At 42.7% G+C, this 23,610-nt stretch overlaps 1 protein-coding gene across 3 annotated transcripts; it reads left to right on the forward strand.

Moving 5' to 3' along the window:
• Positions 1-298: 298 nt before the first annotated feature.
• Positions 299-23,610, forward strand: sh3tc2 (SH3 domain and tetratricopeptide repeats 2). 3 transcript variants are annotated; one of them, XM_033633528.2, is made up of 23 exons: positions 299-600; positions 5,872-5,988; positions 7,075-7,173; positions 8,656-8,787; positions 9,427-9,554; positions 9,743-9,848; positions 10,863-11,006; positions 12,079-12,280; positions 12,458-12,531; positions 14,548-14,743; positions 14,958-15,094; positions 15,337-15,387; positions 15,489-15,793; positions 16,264-16,458; positions 16,998-17,858; positions 17,963-18,183; positions 18,282-18,448; positions 20,204-20,381; positions 20,470-20,620; positions 20,843-20,965; positions 21,136-21,286; positions 21,419-21,615; positions 22,451-23,610. In XM_033633528.2, the coding sequence occupies exons 2-23, from the start codon at positions 5,964-5,966 to the stop codon at positions 23,261-23,263; spliced, it is 4,656 nt and encodes a 1,551-aa protein (XP_033489419.1). In that variant the 5' UTR covers positions 299-600; positions 5,872-5,963; the 3' UTR covers positions 23,264-23,610. The 3 variants fall into 3 exon arrangements, with proteins under 3 accessions (XP_033489419.1, XP_033489416.1, XP_033489415.1); XM_033633525.2 differs by lacking the exon at positions 5,872-5,988; XM_033633524.2 differs by lacking the exons at positions 299-600; positions 5,872-5,988 and adding an exon at positions 2,618-5,871.

Below are 23,610 nucleotides of genomic sequence, written 5' to 3' on the forward strand. Positions count from 1 at the left end.
TGCCACATAATAGCTGGGCTTTAACAGCTTTGCAAGACAGATTAAAATGCAATTATAACCTGACCTCTTTTTGTTGGTTAAGTTTCCTTTTAGGCTTTCCAAAGTTTGACTGAGAAGAAGTGTGCATGTGTGTGTGTGTCTGTGTGTGTGTGCGTGTGTGTGTGTGTGTGTGTGTGTGTGTGTGCATGTGTATGTGTGTATGGGGACAGGGGTGAGTGAGGAAAACAGAGACAGAGAGGGAGAGAGAAAGGGGAGGCTTTGCCCTTGCCCCAAAGAAATCATGGGAGGAGTTAACAGCAAAACTTCCTCAGTCAGTGACATGCCGTCTGGGATAGCCTCTGTAGCGCTCAAAGGCACACACACACATTCTCACTGACTTACACACTAAGGTATTGCTTTCTTTTTCTGTTTCTACTCTCCTGTGCTTTTGGGCCGACAGCAGAGAATGACAGCAGCTCCAGCAGCTGTCATGAGATGCAATTCACCGGTTAAATGGTGAAACCACACACACACACACATTCACAGAGCACATAGATACACACACACACGCTACGCACATGAGGAATGAATTGAGAGGGGAGCGCTGGCAGCAACACAGAGGTAAGAGCTGTTTTTTTTTCCTACATTAATAATGTCTGACTGCTCTTTATGTCTTACTGTATCATAAACTTTGTCCTATTTAGCAGGATTAACACTGCTGCACTTTGTACTTAGTCACACCATAAAGTTTCTCCTAGTCAGAGTATAGGATGGACATAAAAGCTGTCATGTAGTGATTGCAGGTCCTTAGTTTGTTCACTAGTGCCTTGATAATGAATGTAAATGCTCCTTAAGTCTTCTAAAGGGCAGAAAAACTGCAAAAAAGTGAAATAAAGGAATGTTAGATTGTCCACAAAGCTTGGTGAATATACTTCCACAAAGTTTGTTTCAGTATCTGTACAAATGCCGCTATGCAACAGTGTGGGAATCTCCCTGCGGGGAGCTCTGTCCTAGACACACAGGCATGCCTGCAAGTGAGCTAACAGGGGGTTAGTCTAAACTTAGAGTCCCTAACCCCCTGTCTCATATTACTCTCAGCTAACTCCTGTACCACATTTTCCGAATCTACAAACCCCGGTTGTACACATACGCAGTCCCGAACACCTCAATCAAACCCTGCTCGGCATGCATGTGAACACAGCCAGACAGACACTGCTGACACCATATGTTTCTTATTAGGCTGAATGCTATTGTCATGGACTGCCGAGTGTCACAATTGCAGCCCAGGCTTTTGCTGTGGTTTCAGACTGTGTGGAAACTGCAAGGTTGTTTATGGTATGTGGTCATTGGACTCAGTCCCTGTCATTACAGGTGATACACACTGTGCTTGTGGGTCAACATTCCTTTAATCATATGTGTGCTGATTATATGAGGCTGTAGTAGTGCTGTGCAGGGCGTGCAGTCATTCAGAGGAGGGAGGTTTTGACCCTCCTTCTGACAGGAAACATTAACTAGATCAACAGGTGTTCAGCTAAGATGTGATTTAGGCTTATTGTATACAGCACCACTAGCAACACATTGTTTTCACTGACAATCTCTGTATGTTTTAAAGTGGATGCCACTGGAGACAACCGATGCCCCTTGTGCAGCATTCAGAGCAAACAAAGGGCCAAGCATGTGACCGCACATATCAGCCTTGAGCAGTCTGTGTTTATTAGATTAGAGAGAATCTGTTGCACTATGAGAAACAAGCAGGGGAGTCTTAAGAGTGTCAGGATATGCCCTGACACGACTACGGCCTGTTTACGGCTTTCTGCCTCACAAGATACACACACACACACACACACACAGATTCGATCATGACCAGTCAGCCGCCACATAAACAAGATGAAGAGACTGGTCTCGGACAAAGATATCAGCCTCTTTGTCTCCAGCGTGTTCAAGCAGTGGAACGATCAGGGTGCAAAGGAGGAAGGAACTTTATGCATTTGTTTCCCACAATCACAGATTAACAAGCCATGGCAGCTGACAGAAGTCACAGACAGCATTATGCACAGAGCATCTCACCCTCTGTAATGTAACACTAAATTGTTCCAGTCAAATCATCATCCTGTTGTGTGTGTGTAATTATCATTATGTTTGAAGGAGCTGGGAATTTATGAGGCAGAAATATACTAGCAAGTTGCATTATGGGAAATGTAGTTATACAAATCCCAACCTCTTCTTCTTCAGTTTTGACTAATCTTTCTTTAATCATATTTTCACAAGCCCCCATCTTCATGAAAGCACAATAGGCCCGTTTCCACCGCAGGAACTTTGCCGGAACTTTTACAGGGGCTAAACAAGTCCCTGCCTCGGGGTAGGTACTCAGGACGGCCCAGAGAAACTCCCGGCTGGGGCTTGGGGATTACTTGGTGCTGATTGGATATAATCAAGGAGGGATGTGATGTCAACAGAAAGCAACAAAATAGCCGGCATTTTTAAAACTCAGCAGACGAGGGTAAGCTCGTTCATATAGCTTCCTCCGCCATGTAAAAAAAACTCACTAAATGGCCCGTGAAAAAAATATTCTTTCCAGCGGATATCTTAGTTACAACATGACTGAGCTAGCAAAGCAGTTTTGTGTTGCTATGTGTGGTATTTATTCAGTTTTGGGAAATCACGATGTCTAGAAAGCATCAGCTGACAGGGACAGCTAACAGCAGCAGCAAAGCTAACATCAGGACGTCATCTGTTAAAAGCCTCCCGTTGTCAGATACGACATGAAACTACTCCAGACAGCTCAATCATGTTGTAACTAAGACATCCGCTGGAATTTATTTTTTCACGGGCCATTTAGTGAGTTATTACAGACACCGCTAAGGGCTATCAGCTAACGGCATCCCTACGTCGCCCCAGTAAATGGTTGCGCAACGATTAAGTCACATCCAGAGCCCGTAACTTTACAGGAACCTTCCTCCTACTCCGCTTTCTCAGTGGAGACGCGGCGGTTGAGAGGGCCGAGCGAGAGGATGTTCCTGTAGTAGTTCCTGCCCCCCAAATAGTACCAGGAACTTCTTCAGTGGAAACGGGCCTAATGCTAAATCACTAGTGTCCCTTTAAAGACTCTTCAGATCAGTATAGTGTTAGTTCACTACTGACAACCTGCAGCCTCCACACAAAACAGATACATCTGAACCCCTTAAGGTTACATTTATCTGAGCATACAGCTTCAGTCTGACATCATCCCAATAAAAAAGGCTCTCCTCTACTTTCAGATCTACAGGAGTTTGTTTCTAGAGTGGCGTATTTATGCTAATTTTATTTCCTTTTACATGTAAATTAATAAAGCTTGAAATTCAGTTTGCAGGGCAGTGGGGGGTGTGTTTTCTCATACATCAAGAGTATTCAGTTTTGTTCAAAATACACCATATAGCACACTGGTTCAGCTTGTTAGATGCAAGCATTATGGGTGCGGGAAACAGCTTTAAAAAGTGCTGTAATAGTTCAAAACAAATGTATTCCCTTGGTCAATTATTTCAAGCAAAATTATACAGGCTCAGAATGTAAATCAAGTTTTTAATAATTTGGCTTATATTGTATTAGCCTATTCTGTTTCATGACATTTTTATAAAACATTTCCACATTAAAGGCACTGTGTTGCAGTATCTTTTTCTTTATCCTATTATAGAGTAACATAATCTGTCTTTTAGCTACAATATCATTAGAATTATTAGATTCTACTGATATCAGCTTGTATTTTTTTTAAAGTTACACAAGTAAATGGACTGCACTTGTATAGCGCTTTCCTACTCTTCCGACCACTCAAAGCACTTTTACACTACATGTCACATTCACCCATGCACATACACATTCACACGCTGATGGGTGAGGGTACCGTACAAGCCGCTTCTGCTGCTACTCAGTGAGCATTCACACACGCTAACACACTGATGGAGCAGTCATTGGAAGCAATGTGGGGTTTAGTGTCTTGCCCAAGGATACTTCAATGTGCAGACTGAAGGAGCCGGGGAGTGAGCCGCTGATCTTTCAATCGGTGGACACTTTACCTCTGAGCTACGGTTCAAGAGATACATACACACACACACACACACGCACACACACACTCATAAAGTAGCATAGTAACAATACCAACATGTAAGGAAAAAGAGCAACTAATTAGAACAATTGAGGAAAAAAAACAAATATACATGAATCATTTAAAAATACAGCAAAAAAGAATTTCAGAAAAATATATAGTGTTGTAACTGTAAGTGTTATTGTTACTTCAAAGGGCTTAATATGCATATACATACAAACATACCCATATCTATGGACACATATAAAGATATATCTACACATAAGTGCATATACATCACATACACGTTTACACATACCATACTCATCCATACACATAAACATCACATACTTTGGAATATGTTCAGTTATACAAACAAAACAGACATGGTTTGTATTTACATCCCAGCATTAATAACCTCTTCGAAATCTGTATTCTTCTGTCAAATTCTGACGTTCTTTTTTTTTTTTTCTTAACTCCTTCCACACCTTGACTTTTTTTTCTAATGGAGTTGAAAGAAATTATATTGCAGAATTATTTTTCTTTCAACTCATGCTGTGCTTCCTATTGAGAGCTTCTATGAATAAGGAGGTGGGGATTTGTTTTGCTGCTGCCCTGCTACAGGTTGTTATTATACATGCCATCATGACACACCCAGATGAGACCCACCATGCCAGACACAGCTTTAAAAATCTGGCACTATCGGGGCATTTCATTACCCCCTGAGTGAGCCCATTGTGCCAGAGCATTACTGACCCATTACACCAGTGTACCTCCATCTAACTAGAGGCCCCTGCTTGTCTACACACTGTGTGCTGTGGAGAACATCAACAGTTTAAGGATTTCACCCTCTGCACTACAGGCTACTTCCTTGTCAGATGGTAAAGGGTCACATGAGGTCAATGATTCGGGCTTTCCATTACAGCATGTTTTGTTGTGCACACATCCCTCTTTACATCACAGTGAAGCCTTAAACAACCAAAACTCCCTCATCATCCAGTCTCCACCTTGGATCTTCATCCTCATCTTCATGGTGACCTTACAGTGCAGGGTGATGCTGTCCTGGTGTGTTCATGTCATATCATCTGTCCGTTACCCATCTAACAGCAGAGAGTAGAGTTGTGTTGAAGTGTGGCATGTGGATAAAGTGATCCTCGATCTATGCCACCGGGCAACGCTCATCCCCCCTCGCTGTGACCTTGCAGCCTGTCCCCGTGTGGCATTGCCTTACCGTGCCTCAGCACTACATTCTCCCAGCAACACACACAAAAGACACACACATTGTCTTTGTGACACACATTCTGTGCATATTTTCACTGGCACACATAAGTGAACACACAGGGAAACTAACTGAGGCCTGCCCCCCACACACATACACACCACACACACTCATACCAATCGCAGAGAGTGCTTTGTGCATTCACTGACTGGGCAGCTACTGAAGAGAGAGAGAGGGAGGCTGGTGGGAGGAGGGAGATGAAGACAGCAAGAGACAGAGGGATTACAAAGAGAAGCAGACCCAGACAGATAGAGGAGAAGAAGAGATAAGAGTTGCAGTGGGACAGAGGAGACACATCCAGTAAACAGTAAGCGGTGGAAAGGCAGGGTGAAGGGGACAGGAAAGGCAATACAGGAATAGGAAGGGAAACAGGGCTTGTCCAACAGAGAGGAAGAGAGTAGGTTGTTGTTAAAGAGGCTGGGGGGAACTGATGGGATGGCATTGATCTCTGGGAGCTGCCGGCTCCTGGGCCAGATGGCGTCTTGTTGCTGCAGACCGCTGCTCAACTCCTGCTGCTGTGGACCGTTCATCAAAGTCTGCCTCTCCTCCTTCACAGGTCTGTCCCAGCCCGCTCTCTGCGCTACTACTGTACCGTCATGAGACGGACTGCTACACTCAGATAGACAGGAGCATAGGTGTATACACAACATGGGTAACACACTTAGCCAAGAAGGTAAAAAGGGCATGGTGTGTTCCTGTACCATAGCAGCATGATTCTCCTTTGTTGACTCAAGCAGTCCTGTTGGTGCTAACTACGCTGTGTGTTGTAGGATGGAAAAGAATGGGCTGTTGTCCTCCTCGGCCTAATGTCATGTTGCATTGTGTTGCTAAGTTGTGCGCCCCATTGTCTTGTTGTGAACGCTTTGCATCAAGATAATACTGTTCTGCTGTGTTTGTGCACTGACAAAGCATGTGGAAACTGAAGGAGAGTGGCGTTTTTTTTTGTTACCCCTTGGTTAACAGTATGTTCTTTTTTCGTTTTTAACGGTGCCTGACTGTATGTCTGAAAACATGTGACCGTGCTGACATAGAAGTGGAGGAGTCAGGGGCAGGGCAGCTGTTTGAGCCTGGAGGTTGTTCTGATGTCAGTGCAGCTGTGTGTCTGTGCCGGGCCTGTGTATGTTCAACGTCATCGTACCCTCCCCCCTCCACCCCCCTTCAACCCTGATAACTCCTCGCACTAACCAATGGCTTGTGTGGTTAGATGTCTGCAGTATTTCCAGTATAAACTGCTGAAGACAATCAAAACAGGCACCTCTAAAGCCAACTAAATGACATTTCATATCTTGTATGTTTAATCCGTACAATAACGGAACTATAAAAATTACAGTCGCTGTTACAGGGGTCTTATTTACCGGACTATTGCTTGGCCAGGAGTAGTCTCTGCCAAGAAATAGTCTGGTGCATAACCCCTATAAGATGGCGAACTGTAATTTTTACACTTCGTGGTGTAACGTGTGAATTAATGAGTTTTAGAGGTGCTGCTGGTAGACTAAGTTTTTACTTTTAGTCAGTCAGGCTAGCTGTCTCCCCCTGTTCCCAGTCTTTATGCTAAGCTAAGCTAACCAACCTCTGGCTCCAGCTACATAATTCCCATACAAACATGAGCGTGGTATCAATTTTTTCATCTAACACTTAGCAAGAACACTATAAAAACTATTTGATGTTTACCGTAAATGATTAGAAGGAAGTATAAAGGGAACCAAACGTGTTTTCTTCACATCCAGGTTCATAAACTGATTTGTTCCTCTTTCTCCAGACATCTCTCCTGCTGAGCTGGATGCTCTTTGGAGGGAACCACCGTATACTCTCGGGGGAGCAAATGAGCACTTCCCAGGAAATGACATCATGACTCAAGGTATTGTGCACCAAACATCTTTATCAAGCTTAGTTTAGATTTAGATATTATTATAGACTCCTCTTTTAGTTGAGGCCCTATTGAGCTGTACTCCTGTGTGTGTGGTCACAAACTGAGGAAGTGTTTGAGACATCCTCCCTGCACAATGGAACAAACCAGGGGAAGCCCGTCAGCACTATACTGCAATACCCAGCTGCTAGATATATCCATGTGGCTGATATTTATAGGTTCTGAAACTATTAAGATCTTGTTAATGTGTTCAGATGAAACTAACTTACTTACTTACTAAAATTCAATGGAAAAATGGTTAAAATTGAGAGCCTCAAGCATTAGCTAAATGGCTAAAATCTCTGGCTTCAGTGCCTCCAGGTACTGTAGTGGGAATTCTGACTTTACCAAATCAGCCTAAATTGCATCACTTATGACAAAAATACATCTCTGACTGTCTTTTACTATACAAAACCTCTCGGCTCCTCGTGTCATCAGGCTTCAACTGTCCCAAGATTGCAGACCAAACATGGAGAGGCAGCATTACTGTGCACCACTTCTAGAGGATATTAGACTGCGCCAACTTTGACCATCTTTAAATCCAGGTTCAAAACTTTTATGTTTGACTGAACCTTAAATACCCCAGGGTGGGGGAGCCCTTCTTTTTCATTCTGGGTTCCTGGTCTGAACCCAGGGTGGGGAAGCCCCTCTAGTGCGCAGTTTGAATGTTCACCCGTGTCAGCGTGGGTTTTCTTCGGGTACTCCGGCTTCCTCCCACAGTCCAAAGACATGCAAGTAGATGAATTGATGACTCTAAATTGCCCGTAGGTGTGAATGTGAGTGTGAATGGTTGTCTGTCTCTATGTGTTAGCCGTGTGTCTGGCAACCTGTCCAGGGTGCACTCCACCTCTCGCCCAATCTCAGCTGGGGTAGGCACCCACTAGTGTTTAATAATATCCAGTATAAATGAAATAAAATGAACGCATTTTGGACTACACGAAGGATGGTGTCAATGAAGGAATATTTGAGTTCTTCTGTCAGGGCTGTTGAGGTACATTAGACAAAAAAACATCACAAGCCACTGTTCAATTCATAAGTTCAACCGGTACAGGATTGACTACACACTGACCACAGCTGTTTTCCTCAATGGCAAAACAGTGATTGCCATCTTGTGTCATCTGGTAACAGTTTCAGTTAAATTTCCATCAGTCTGGGACTTGCATTGTAATTACAGCTTACTTTAAACAGCCCTTGTGATGACCTTTTTGATAAAATTGTTTCTACATACTACGCACCTGTCTTTATCACACATAACCCCCCAAATATAATATGCTGTTGAGGATACACTGGCTTAACCAACACTGGACTGTTTTCTAACTTTGGGTGCATTAAGGAAAAGTCATGTATGCTCCCCTTTTGGCGTTGAATTGGAAAAGATGACAGTTTGAGCTTGATCCAGCAGCTTTTTTCCTGACTTTTTGTTTCTTGTACCAGGTGCAGGTGAGGAGGAGGATGGTCCAGTGGTGGAGTCAGGTGAAGGAGGGGTGGAGCCTGACAGCTACTGGAAAAAGAAGGAAGCCTTCCTCAGAGGAAGCACTGTCTCGCTGGGAGAGAAATTCTCATCAGGTACATTAAATGATGCTTTTACCAAAGCTGACTTGTATGTTTCCACTGAAAAAGAAGCTTTTACATTGGTTAAACTTGTTTTTTTTTTTTTTGTTTTTTTTTTATGCAGAAGAATTCTCCATGTATTATATTTATGCATACTGATGAGGCGCATTTCCCTATCCACTAATGTTTTACTCACTCAGCATTTTAGCTCCATCCATCACATTCCCCAAGTTCTTCCTCTCAAATGGATTTAAATGGCCACATTGAGTGTCCAGTAAGAGGCCTAATAGCTTTGTTATTCCTCTGGGGACACACGTTGTGCTCACAGAGCATCTTGCTGAAATATGAGGCCTTGTAGAAAATCTTTAATGAACTCTTGAAAGTTTTGTCTCTCTCAAGATGTTTTCCCTTTTACTCAGTGACGAGAGACAGAAAAATACAACAAATGTGATGAATTAGCAGAAGAATTATAGATACATTATTAGTTTTTCCTTTCGTGGTTAATTCTGGCAGGCAATGGATGAGTCCTCTGCTTCATTCTCAAAACCAATTTTTCTTCTAAGACTATTTGCATTGGATTTGTTTAAATTCCATATTTTTCCACTGGAAGAAACAAATCAAAGAGTGATCACAGTGTTCTCGTCTTTTGCCTAGAAATTGTGCTGCTGTTCACTGGGCGGAGGCGCTCCAGTGTGGCTCCTGACCGAGCCCTACAGGAGGCGCTGCGCACCCGACTCCGAGTGGTGGAGAGCAACAGCCAAGACGTCATCCAGCTCTTTAAAGTGAGTGACAGTCAAACCTGACAATGCACACATTACATAGGCATTACTGTACTAGTCAGACCTTCTCAGATCATTACACAGTCTAAGATGCATTATGAAATATGATATATCAAACTGTATATGTATTGTGCACTTAACAGAAATGGATGGATGTTTAACTGTTGAAATATGACACTTTGTTTCTGCAGGACTTGTCTGCACGTCTGGTTTGTGTCCACGCTGAGAAGGATAGCTTTGTGCTCACATTTAAGACTGTGGAGGAAATATGGAAGTTTTCAACTTACCTAGCATTAGGTAAGAAACTACAGCCACTCAATCAGGTCTTACATGAGCACAGTTAAAGGAGAACTTCACCCCTCAAATGACCCTTTGTATATCAATTACTCACCCTGTGTTACATTGAATTTGTAAAGAAACCTTTGTTTTTCTTGCATGTCTCCAAAGTGAACGAAGAATCCAAAAAACACAAAACATTGTTGATAAAATAAAAACAATGGCGACTGTGTTTAACAGCAGCACAAGTACATCAGAACTTTCATTTACAAACTCTCACACAATTCATGCAACGCAATCTAACACTTCTTTATCCAATTGTATGCTAGGTACTTCCCACACACATGCATTTTTGCAAAAATGTTACTATTTAAAACACTTCCACATAAACAACAAAGGTGCGCTACCCACTCATGTCTGAGACTGTTTATGTGGAAGTGTTTTAAATAGTAAATGGTATTTCTGTGCTTAACACTGGTTTCGAATTAGGTTGGAAAAAGGTGAAGTACTTTGGGCGCCAGTCAGAATTTAGAAATTTGAGAATGTGATGACAGCTGTTGGGTTGTGTAGTCATGTTGCCACTGACTCTCAAATGTGAACAAACCACTCTCACGCCATCCTGAAGTAGCTCACTGGAGTTATTGGGGTGTTTAACTCTATGAAAATACCACCTGAGGGTGATTTTTCAAAACTAAGAATACTTGATGTTGAGTGTGAAGGCTCATGCACCCTTCAATTTCTTGTAGCCAGGCACGTAAAAATGAAATGTCTGCAGGCAAGAGATGATAGAATTCCTGCTCACTGTCCTTTAACTGCAATAAACTTTATTGAGAAATATGTTTTCGTAAAGCCCGCTTAACCTTCATCATGTGAAGTGGGCTTTACCTGATGAAGGTCTAAACACTATGTTGCCCAGTTTTCAGGTGCAGTACAAACACATGAATAGCTCTTTGCTTTACCATAGTAGATATTGTTGTTGAGATATGCAGTGATATAAGCATATAGAGTATTACTAATATTTGTTCTGGGTTGCAGGTTTTGTGGCTCGCTGCTTGGAGAACTTCCTGTGTGATCAGTCCTTCTGGCTGGACCCAGAGCTGCTCAGTGACCTACAGATCAGTGTAACTGTGGACGAAGAACATCTGGCAACCCTCTACCTGGGACTGTTACTCCAGGAGGGTCAGTAATATTGAGCTCTATCATTTTATGGGAACTCAGCCAGCCTTTTATAAGCAATTTAATTATTAATACAGAGGCCGGGAGAGTGGAAAGCTGTATACCATTACTACTATGTTCTCACAGTCTCAAAATTTAAATGAGATTGAGATTGTGAAAACTCTCGGAATATTTGAAGTATTTATTGTCAGAAGTTTTTCAGTCTTGTCACTCTAATTATACAGTAATTTATTGCAGCTGCCATTTGATCCCATTACTTTGAATCCATTTTCACTGACCCCAATTAACACGAAATGTGACTGCCACACATGACTTTGGACAAATTATAGCCCTATTGTCCTTCAAAGAGCTTATGTGCCTCACTGTGTACAGTTATGCCAGGAGTTAGTTGTACTTTGTCATTTTATAGAAGCTCAATGAGCATTTTATAAGCAGTTTTATCATTAACAAAGAGGCTGAGAGAGTGAAAAGTTGTGTACCTCGACTGCTATGCTCAAAATGTTTGGAGTATTCTTTGTCAGAAGTAACTTGAATTTTGTCTAAAGTATAGACTTCTAATTAAAAATCAGAATTATGATCCCCTTTCTATTTATGGTCACAGCTTCCCTTTTTTGTATTGCATGAGGAAATCAAGTAAAAGTTGACATCAGTGAATTTTAGCAATTTGCTCTGGTGTTTTTTTGCATTATAAAATAAGTGTTCTGCTAAAGCACAACCATTACACTACTTCCCTAGAAGAATGTATATTGATTTCCTCGGGCTGGTCTACACAAACATCACTTCTTTCTCCTGAATATTTCCCCTAGGCAAAACGCTTCACGGAAACGTATAATAAAACTGCAGTGCTGGCAAATAGTGATGAGAATTACATTAACGTAATAGGCGGCGGATAGAAAACATCCATCATTTGCCTGTGACTGAATGAGGGCACACTAGCTGTAGCACTTTTGCTGATCTTGAACTTAAGTGTGGTGACTTTTATCAACACCGGCTGAAAACACTTTGCATGTCTGGATTCATACATGCTCATTTGCAGAGGCTGAGTCAGTCTGCTCATAAACCTGTCTGTCTTCAGGATCCTTCTTTGCCAAGGCGCTATTCACAAGAAGCGAGCAGGATGAGGACGACGAAGAGCAGCTGTCGTTCAAAAAGAATGACTTGCTGATGGTGAGGGACACGGGGCAGGACAACATGTGGGAGGGCACCATGCTCTCCACAGGAAACCACGGCCTGGTTCCACTCAACGCCATGCAACCGCTGCCTTACCCCTTCTATCAGTGAGTCACTGTGTTCCTCAAATGAGCCACTTCTGCTACAAATTCCTTGGTTTACTCTGTAAGCAGCAACAGAGTGACTAACATGTTCTCTTGTCAAAACCTTTGGCTGAATGAACAGCAGCACTGCAGATGGTGGACATGTGCACATATGTTAAACTCTACTTCCTGTTTGGTCAGGTGGTTCCTGAGGAAGTACCCGGGCAATGCTGGATGCTCACCAGCAGAAAAGGAACCATTCGAACATTCAATTGGTAAAAACTTTCTGCATGCAACACGTGTTCAAACATAAAACACAGTATACTCAAACAGTATATTGCACTCAGGTGCAGATAATTTTAACTCCTCCACTGATGTGATGGGAAGTTGAGGTGAACTGGCTGAAAGCAGCTCCTATAGTGTTGTTTTCAGGCATAGTTGTTTTCAATGAAAAAGAGTGAAATACTTACCATATATGACCTGCTCAGTTAGCGACAAGCTGGTGAAGTTAGTGGAGCACTTAGAGCAGCATTTATTTCACTCAAGGGGTTTTGGAGACCAATACAGAGCTAAACTGAGAGACTTAAATTTATCAGGTGGACACAAACATGATTCCAAATCAATGCTAATGTCGCTCAGTGTCTGCTATTTGTTCAACTTTAAAAGGAAATAAAATGTTAATGATGTCTTCACAACTACTGGCCACAGTTTCTCCTGTGGTGGTTGTAGTAGTGATTGAGATGCCTTTGATGCCTCTGCATGCAGTGGTACACTACATGTGTTCAATGCTGAGGTCAGCTTAAAGGGGAGTTTCATCCCAAAATCAAAGATCCATATTTTTCCTCTTATCTGTCATGCCGTTTGAATTCTAGATTGTTTTGGTGTGAATTGCAGAGTGTTGGAGATAATGGCTGTAGACGTATCTTGCTGATATAATGGAACTAGATGGCACTTGGCTTGTGGCACTTAAAGTGCCAAAACAAATGCATTTGAAATACTCAACAGCAAACTAAAGACCTTTCTGTGAACAGTTTCATGTAGGAATGATTTTCTTCCTACTGAATTATATCCAGCAACCGTGCCATTTTCATCTCTGTGACGAACAATGACCCTGTAATCCAACAGTAGATGCAAATGACTAATAAAGCAATACAGCCACTGCCATCTTGTGCTGGTGACGACCAATCTCTAGCAGCAAGCAGGGCCATTTACTGTGCCGCTGATCACAAGCTCACCAATTGGCACATACAGCTGTCAATCATGATGCCAAACCCCTATTTTACAGTTAAAACCAAATGTATTAGACAAATGAACGCTTGAACATACATCAGCACGATAAGAACCACCTCACTGACAGAAACCATCATTGGCAAAAGAATTAGTTGACGTGTACTTTGATCTTTTAGTTTTGTCCATGTCCCATCCACCAAGTGGTGACAGGGTTTATGACCTGTACCGCAGCCAGCCACTAGGGGGCGACTGAGGTGTTTTGGCTTTATTTTTAGGGAGTTGTCATGTCCTCCAATTTTGTTATACAGGCTATGGTAAACACACACTTCCTTCTACTCAGTGATACAGCTGCCAGGTGTTGTTCGGTAGTGTGAAAGTAGTTCCTGTGTGTAACTGCTGACAACAAGGCCTGTAGATTTTCTTCAGTAACCAGATCATGATTTCTGGAAAGAGCTGTTGGGATTGTCAAATGTATTTTTTGGCACTTCGAGCACCACAAGCTGAGTGCCATCTAGTTCCATTATATTAGGGAGAAGGCAGACATCTTAATGGCCAGTATCTCCAACACTCAGCAACTCACACCAAAACAATCTAGACTACTAAATAGCACTACGGGTAAGAGGAAGATATGTAGCTATGATTTTGGGGTAAACTGTCCATTTAAGTACAAAACTTCTCACAAAAGTCAGGAAATATATTGTGACCAGTCTGAATGTATGATGTACGTTAACTACATAAAAATGTTGATGAAGTTAGCAGTTTTACAGAGAATGATATCAAACTTTTCCACTTTCTAGTTACAAGAATACACAGTCAGGCAAAGCAACGATGGATCAATACTAATAGCATAGTAGCTCCAACCTGTATGCACCGGTGAAAAGCATTTAAACTTTATTGATTTCAATCCCGTCAATACTTTTGCAGTATGTAAAAATACATATACAAGTAGAAAGATATATTGTATCATCATATTCATAAATCAAACAATGTTCTTACACACTGATCTAAAAAACCTGTCTTCTTCTTGTCCTTTTCCTGCTCTCCTCTTTAAAATACCTCAGTGACAGGTTCCTGTGTAGCAGTAGTCGACTACAGTCCAGTTGGCCCAGATGAGCTTCAGCTGAGTCAAGGTGACATTGTGGAGATCCAGGGTCTTCTAGTCCGAGGCCTGGGTGTGTTCATTGGAACACACACTTCCACAGGTCACACTGGTTTTGTACACAAGGCCCACGTCAAGCCACTGGACACCGAACCCCTGTAAGAAGTTCAGTTTATTGTAGTTGTATAATAAATGGCGTGGCTTGAAGTTTCTGGTCTGAAACTGAGAGCACTTTATCTTAAACCCTCTTGTTTACAGTCTTGTGCTGATCTTTTATGAATTTCTATTTAGTGTGTCCACAGTCTGGACGCCTTGACAGGGGGGCGGGGACACAGCAGATTTGATAATGCTGCCTTTGTTTCCCTCACACAGAGACGCACGGTTGGTCTTTCTGACTGAGGAGGAGAGGGCCAGCCTTGCTCAAGTTAACCCGTGTAGCTCTGAGCCAAGTGACAGCGGCCTGCTGGAAAGACTCTTCTCGACCGACATCAGCTCTGTGTACAGGCTAGGTAAAAGAACAACCAGGGTGATCAAGATTTACTGTACTTTTTGTCGGATAGGGGAAAGGGAGAGGTTGTGTCAAGAGCCATGACTGAAATATAGGTCATGTTTGGTTTGATGTGCAGCTCCTGTTTGTTTCCCAAAGAGTCGTACTGTTAGTGATTCATTCTGAGGAAGAAAAAAAAAGTTTCCATTTTTATCCTCAGTTGGAAAAGTGCTGCTTAAATTGATTTACCTTGTGTGTTTTCAGACAGACTGGACGAGACTGACTTCATGTACATCAGGAATCGGCCAAAACATGGTAACGCAATTTATTTACTGGAGGAAATCAGCTGCTTAAAGCTTAATGCACTAAAACAGCTTGAAAACTTAAATGTGTTTATTTATCCGTCTTCTTCCCAGAACTTAAGATTCCTGCAAGCGCTCGTCAGAGCGTCATGTCAGAGAAAAGTGGAGGAACGCCGCCGTATCACTCCTCTCCTCGCGCCTCTCTCTCTCATTCCTCCCCTCGTCTGTCCCTCTATCAGTCCCACAATCCTCTACCACGTGAGGGAGAGCGCCTGTCCTTTACTCTGGATGACACATTCAGAGAGATGGATGAGTTCCAGGAAGACCCACCTCTCTTCTTGGAGGAGAACAGCTGGGAGGGGGAGGACTCAGAGTTCAGTGACCCGACACTGACCCTGCTGAACCACGAACACTTCCAGGTCCATGGAGTCACAGCTTATTCACTGAGTTACTTATAACAGAGGCAATCACAATAGCAAAGCAACAGATTGTAGGGTTTATTTTTTCTTCTTGTGTGTCTCTTGTTTACATCTATGGCAGCTAATGAAAGCAGTTGTTTATACTTTATGACAATTGATATCGTAAGATGTCAACAAATGTAGGTGCATATTTTCAGGCCAATAAAACAATCTAAAATTGATGGCAAAGGCAAAAACAGAAAGTAAACTGCCGCCCTGCCTTACCTTGCATGATTATTTAATTGCACGATGACGCAGGAAAATTAGTCAGAAGTCAGTAAATCATTAATGTACCTGTGTACACATTAACACCTGTTCCCCAAGCTTTGCCATCAAAAAAGTCCTTTGCTCAAACAAAAAAACAAAAATCTTTTTAACAGTAAATACAGCCTGCCAAGAGTGTCTTTAATTCTTCAGCTCATGTCTTCCAGGAGGACTTCCTGCCGCTGTACGACCTGCAGTATTCCTTCCTGTGGGTGACCTTCAGCGGTAAGACTGAGGACGAGCTATCGGGGCACCTGGAGAGTGTCAGGGAGTGCGCCAAGAGGATGGGCCTGCACTGGGCACATCGACGGGCATGCTTCCTCCTGGGGAGACTCTGTGCCAGGAAGCTGAAGTTCTCCCAGGTTTGTGCTTAAGTCCCAGCATCAATATATGTGTTGTGGATATGTTGATATGCTTTATGCATCAGTACAGTGGCCAATGAAGGCAGACTAAAATTAAGAGAAACGTGCAGCAGCTTGAGAAATGATGCCAATTCAAAAACACATGAAATTCCAAATAAATACAGCATAAACCCTGCTTCAAATGAAGAGATGTAAAGTAAAAATGCTGCATATCCTGTCTGTACTAGCTCTCCAGGCCTCTCAAAAATCAAGCTATTCCAATAAGCACTTCTCTGGATATGCAGGGTTTTTATGTTGCATTTGCTTTCAGGGTGTTTTTGTGTTTTTGACTTTGCATTGTCTCTGTTTTTGCAGCGCGTTAATGTGTTTGTTTTGGCTTTCTGCCACACGTCGCTCTTGATGGAAATGTTTTTGGCCGTTGTTGTGTGTTTGCCCTCGTCGGCCCCCATGTTAAAGAGACATTTAAAGCAAGTGAGTCACAAGAGACCACAAATACAGACCATTATAATTTATATATTCGTGTTTTCTCCTCTCCTCAGGCCCGTGTGTACTACGAGGAGGCTCTCAGTGTTCGTGTGGACAGTTTCTCTGACACGCCGCTCCTCATCGCTCTTTTCACAAACCTCACTGCCGTTTACCTGAAGCAGCGTATGACCGACAAACTGCCGCAGACTCTGGAGAAGGCGAGTGCCCTGCTCCTGTGTCTCCCCTGCCACACCTTCACCTCCACCGACGAGCTTGAGCTGCTGCAGCTGCTCCTGAGGAGATCGGTGGTGATGGGGGACAAACACCTGGAGGCTCGTGTCTGCTACCTTGTGTCCAGCCTCTTCCTGTTTCTCAGGAAGACTGATGACGCCCTTCCCTTCGTTGAGCGACTCCAGTTTCTCGCTGTGACTTTCTCTGCCACCAATGGGGCTCCCATAGCTCCTTTGGACCTTAACTGGCTCTTGAGCTGGCTATATCATCGTAAATACATGCCTTACTTAGCCCTGGCCTCTCTGAGCCTGGACTCAAGACAAGACCACTCCCTCCATGATGCTTTCCAGAGGATTGAGTTGTTTATCAGGAACTCTGTTCGCCTGAACCCATGCTGGAGGGAAGGAACCTCCCTGCTCCCTGCCCAGATTGTGATCTACCTTCAGCAGGCCCTGATTATAGCTGAGCAAGGGGAGGACATGAAGACACAGAGGGACCTGTGTCAGGGCTTGGCCACTGTCTACCAGCAGTATGATGCTCTAGATAAGGCTGTGCGCTGTGCTCAACAAGCTGTGGAGACCGGGGGCCACATCAATGAGGAGGAGAGCTTTGAGGCCTCTGTGTTGCTCGGGTGGCTGCTGGTGTTGACAGGCCAGGCTGAGAGGGCCCAGAATGTCCTACAGCCACTGCTCACATCACTCCAGGTACAACAATCAACACATTTCACACCAGCTTTTGTAGAAGCACTTGGTCTTAAATGTGGGCTTTAGCCCTTTCTCTGTATGAACACAAAGTGTTCTCTCTCCAGGGCACAGACAGTCCCACGCAGCGAGGAGTGATCCACAACCTCTTGGCTTTGTGTTTGAGGCGGCAGGGTCGAATCCCAGAGGCAGGCTGGCATCTCCACTCTGCCCTGCTGATTTCCAGGGAAAGTGGAAACCAAAGGAACCAGGCCCTTGCACTGGCCAACCTGGGCTGCCTGGCTTTGGATGTTGGGGCATCTACGGTGGCAGAACGCTTCCTGGTCAGGTCAGATATCTGTCTTGTCCGTAAAAAATTTCCCACAGGTAACTCAACACATGCAGAAAAAGTTTACAAAGTTTTTTATGGTGATGGTGTATTTCCAGATCCCTACGTCTTTTTCTGGAGCTGTGGGAAAGCCCCACGGACGAGGAGCACGTTCAGACCTACCTTTGGCTGGGGCGGAGCTACAAAGACAGGAGGAAGAGTCAGGACAGCAGGGCGTGTTATGAAATGGGGCTGCTAATCGCACTACATGCCAGAAACTTACACAGTGAGTTTAAGTTAACACATTAAAGCAAGAGTTTGAGATATTGGAAAACGTTCCTACCCTTCTTACCTTTCTTGCCAATAGCTAGAAGATGATAAAGATTGATACCTCTCGCTTACCACTTGCAGCCAGTTAGCTTAGCTTAGGTCGAAGACTGAAAACAGGAGGAAACAGCTAGCCTGGCTCTCTCAGAAAGTAAAAAAAACATCTCCCTATAAGCGCCTTAATGAAAGCTCACTAATTAACCTGCAAAACCACAAGTTGGTCCCCTGGTTTCCAGTCACTTTGCAAAGCTATGCAAACTGGCAATTGGTCGTACAGAAACAAGGAGTACATGACAGTGGTACCAATCTTTTCATCATACTTTTGGAGAGAAAGCAAATAAATACATTTTCCAAAATGTTGAACTACTGGTATTCCTTTAAATGTGTGTGCATAAAGTATTTTACACTTATTAAATAAGATTATGACCATTACTGTATTATTGAGACTGATATTTAAGATTTAAAAACAAGAATCAAAGAGGAATATTTTGGCTTATTTTCATTTTTTAACATCAACACATTAGAGATGTGATGATATAAGCTGAGTGTTATATTTGACAGTTGAAAATTGTTTCTAATGATCTCAAATATATAATTTTCTACTGTTATTTCATAAAAAATCATAAATCAGTCTCTTTTTTTCACGTGAAATCATACAAGGTATAACTCTGGTGAAACACAATCCTGTCAGCTCCTTCAACATGTTCACTGCAATTTAGTATTTTCTGCCTCTTCTTATGTTATAGGCTGCTGCTTTATAATTGTCCATGTCTCCAAATGGTTTTGGTAATCAGTGGTTTCTGATCCTGGAATGAGTTAACTGTCGTTTTGGGTACAGTTGCCTCTTTTGTTTCAAATTAAATTCAGCACAGACTCACTGACTGCATTGATGTCATCAGTGACATAAACAGTGGTGTCCTCAATGAGCTCCAGACTCAGGCTGGTTTCATCTGTTGTGTCACTGGGAGCAGGGGTCATAATTTAACATATCTTGACCTCAACAAAATGGGCACATATTCATTATGCCTCCTGAATGGCGTAAGCAGTGATCCACAGTGTTTATTCCCCTCATGGAGCAAGGTGAGCAGCGACAGAACAGCGCCTCACTTTCCTACCGTCACACTTGTCTTTAATCACAATGAAGCACACACTTCTTCCCCTTCTCTCGCCCGAGCCTTCCGCTCTGTAAGATCGGCATATAGGAAAAGAGTCACTTTTTGAATGGCGCTGTCCAGGACTTAGCCAAGTTTCAGTGAAACACATGATATTACAGTTCCTGAAAGCCTGTTTGAAACTGCAGGCATAGAGATTTTTTTTCAAAGCTTGCACAATGGTTAGCACGACACTAGTTCAGTGGAAAGATCCATGCAGCTGGGTGTTTGATTCCTTCACACTTGCCACAGTGCCTCTGATGTAGACATGAACGCAGAGATAGTTGCAGAGATGATCTTGCTTGTCCATGTGGTCAGGATTGTAACAGGTGCCCATCACCTCCATGTTTTATCTTGATGTTTACTGATGTTTACATTTGAAAAAAAATTATTTCTTCCTCATACGCTAATACCAATACATCTGTGATAAGCTAAAGTTGACTAATATTATCAGCCATACCAATGTACAGTGAAGGTCAGACTTAATATAGTTTTCATCTGGTGTCACCATTTGCATCACTGTGTCAAATGTCAGTTACATATCTGTTTTATTTTGCTCATAGGTCAGATGGTGGTGGCCAAGGTGCTGAGTCGACTGTATGATGACATGTTACTGTACGGCCAGAGCATCGTCTACTATGAGCACTGTGTGTCAGTATCCAGAGAGCTGAAGGACAAGAGACTGGAGGGAGAGTATCTGGAAATCCTCAGCAGCCTCTACCTCTCACTCAACACTGAAAAGTGAGTTTCTGTCTGTCCCTCCTCCTCACTGTTACTCTCTGTCCATCTTTTGGTTTTTGAGCAAAACAGTCTCAACTCTGGATTGCAGATCATCTCGGAAATCTCTGGACTACACCAAGCAGAGCCTGAGGATTTCTATTGATTTGGGCAAGAGAGAAGAAGAGTCAGAGACGTGGCTGCAGGTGGGACGCATCTACTACCTCATCCAAGAGGACGAGCTAGCTGACATGTACCTGCAGGTGAGGAGGAGGAGGGGATATATGACAGTGTGTAAGGTGGAGTGACATTCATTGTATGCAGGGACGGCTTTATGCTGCCAGTGTTTTTGTTTCATTTTATCATCAACAATAACTTCCCTAAAATTACTTCCCTGAAAATCATTACAATACATAAAGCTTGGTTTCACATCCTAATGTTAGATAAGTGACCATTATTGATTGACAGTATATTCTGATAAACAGGCAGCAGTGAAGACAGCCCTGAGGATGAATGACCATCACTTTGCCATGAACATCTACGAGGAGGCAGGAGACGTCTACTTTAAAGGCCACAGGAACAGGATGGCTTCACTGCCTTTCTACAGGGTAAGACGATGCAAAATAAAAACATATGCTGTATTTTTTCAGCCTTAAAGCTACAATGTCATGATGCAGTATTTTCCATTTTTTAATTTTTATTTTATAATCATGAAATTATTTTTAGATTCTTAGCACCACTGATCTCATTTAACAAAACTGTTCATGTTTGATTTCAGGATGGCAGTCTGCCATTTGCACGGAGCATCAGGGACGTCCACTCAGAGTTCCGTTTGTTGAGTAAACTGACAGAGCTGTTAATGACCCAGGGAGAGCAGGAGGAGGCTCTGCAGTACGCAACACTGGCTGTTCAGATCACCGGCAAAACAGGTACTGAGTGCAGGCATTGCTCTGGAGCAGAATCTGTGCCTATTGTTAGTTAATTTGTCCAGTCAGCTGCAGTAACTGTAGTAAACCAGATGTAGTACTTTGTTAACATAGACTGTTGTTGCTTTTCCTTAGGTGTGCAAGTGAATGAGAGGACAGCCTACCACCGGCTGGCTACAGTCTACTACAACCTGCAGCAGTATGAGATGGCAGAAAACTACTACCTCAAGTCCCTGTCCCTCTGCCCGCCTGTCCTGCAGGACCCCATGGAGGCCCGGTACTACACCAAGGTGTACTGCAGACTGGGCAATCTCACTCTACACAAACTGAAGGTACAAAGCTGAAACAGAATATAGACATAAGTGTGTTTTTGAAATAAACAGTCTGCTGAATCTTCATCATAAAAGGCACAGTCTGTGAGTTTTTCCTGTCCCTAAAATTAAAAACACAAGATTTAAACCTGCTTTCATTTACAAATTAATTGACAGGTCTCCTAATACATGGAAATCAACAACATTGTATTAATCATAGTTATTAATGTTTTGTGACAGGGCATACTTGTGGCCTGAGCTCTCTGCCCTTGTTTCCTGTCATCCCTGTCATGTTGATGCACTATTAAAGATGAAATTCAAAAATTAAACTAAAAAAAATACTCCCTGACACAGTTTAACTGACTTACATGTTCAATAATGATCAGATGTAAAATGTATTTTTTAAATCAAACTCTCCAGATACAAAAAAGACAATAATTAAAAAAATAGATTTTCTAAATTTTCTAAAATCTATTCCTCTTTATCAGTTAAAAACAATAAAGAAACACCTACATTTTTACAATGTAGAAGGACTTTTGTACTTCTTTCAAAGGCACTTTTGTTTGATAAATTCACATATTGTTCAATATGTGGGCTTTGATCAATAATCAAAGGATAATTGCACAATACCTAACCTTGATTTGATACAAGGGCAGGTGGTTGGCATTTTTAATTTTTGCAGATTTTCCCCTTGTCCTAGAAAGAATTAATTTTTGATCTCAGCAGAGTGATGGTAATTGTCTCCTGTTGGCCTTTTCACAGTAACTGGCTCTGAATCAAACCTTCAGATGTGAAGATGATGTGTTTAATTTAGATGAGACCTGTTCTGACCCTCTGCTCTGTGCACTCTCCCCAGGATTCTTTTGATGCGGTGGGCTACTTCCAGTTGGCTCTGGCAGCGGCGCTGGAGGACCAAAGTAACCCCGAGGCTCTGTACGTGGTGTACATGAAGCTGGCTGAGATCCACGGCAACCACATGCCCGATCCTCAACTGTGCCAAGTTTATAGAGACAGAGCCCAGAGTCTGAAGAGAATTCTGGCTGGGGAGGAAGGCGCTGCTGTTGTAGAGGAAAACATGGCGGATGCAGACACAGAGCTGGGCCAAAAGAAGGAAGAGGACTCCGGTGCTGATATGGAACGTACAGAAAGTTTGGTTAAGAGAAACGGTGTTTTCACATCTACACCTGAAAATAAAAAACGTGACGACAACTCATTTCCAAGAACCTCTTTTATCAGTGAAGACAAAGAGGACAGACATGCAGACACTGACACTGGAGATACTAATGGGAAAGATCACAGCAATAATCTCGATGCAGATGGCCCTTTTGTGGATGCCTTCGACACACAAACCATTGCCAGTCAGTCCTACAGTGACAGTATTCTTACTGAGTCCTTTGATACAGCCAAGGAGCAGATCTCAGACTCTAGCAGCTCCACTGATACTTTACAAACTTATCAGAATCAAACAGATGGGACAGACTTTGATACTGACCACAGCATGCCCAGTCAAATACACATAAGTGACATCACAAGACACAGAGGCAGCCACAACACAGATTCTGATATTCAGGATGAACAAAACACCCCCACTAAAGGAACTCACACAGATCCTTTTCAAAAGGATGTCAGTGATGAGGACAATCAGTCTGATATTAACCGAGACTGTTAGCATAGCAACAACACAGAGAGAGATACATGTGAAACTGGTGACACACACACACAGTCTACACAGTCTCCTATTGGCACTTTATGTTCTTCACTGACATTTCCTCTGTCTGGTCACATGTGTCTTGACCAGCAAACTGACTCCAACGTTCCAGCCATGTGGCACTTATTGTAGGACAGATGATGTCAATACTGTTAAGTTTTCAGAGATTTACTGACATTGAAGCATGTGCCTTTTGTATAATATGTTCTGTGGTTATTACAGTGCATTGTGCTTGTAATATATGTTTTCTAAGTGTATGTTTTTGTATCTCTGGAAGATATGACTCAAACATAAAGAATGTTATTTTC

Source organism: Epinephelus lanceolatus, chromosome 7 (genome assembly GCF_041903045.1).
Source record: "Epinephelus lanceolatus isolate andai-2023 chromosome 7, ASM4190304v1, whole genome shotgun sequence".
Classification (NCBI taxonomy): domain Eukaryota; kingdom Metazoa; phylum Chordata; class Actinopteri; order Perciformes; family Serranidae; genus Epinephelus; species Epinephelus lanceolatus.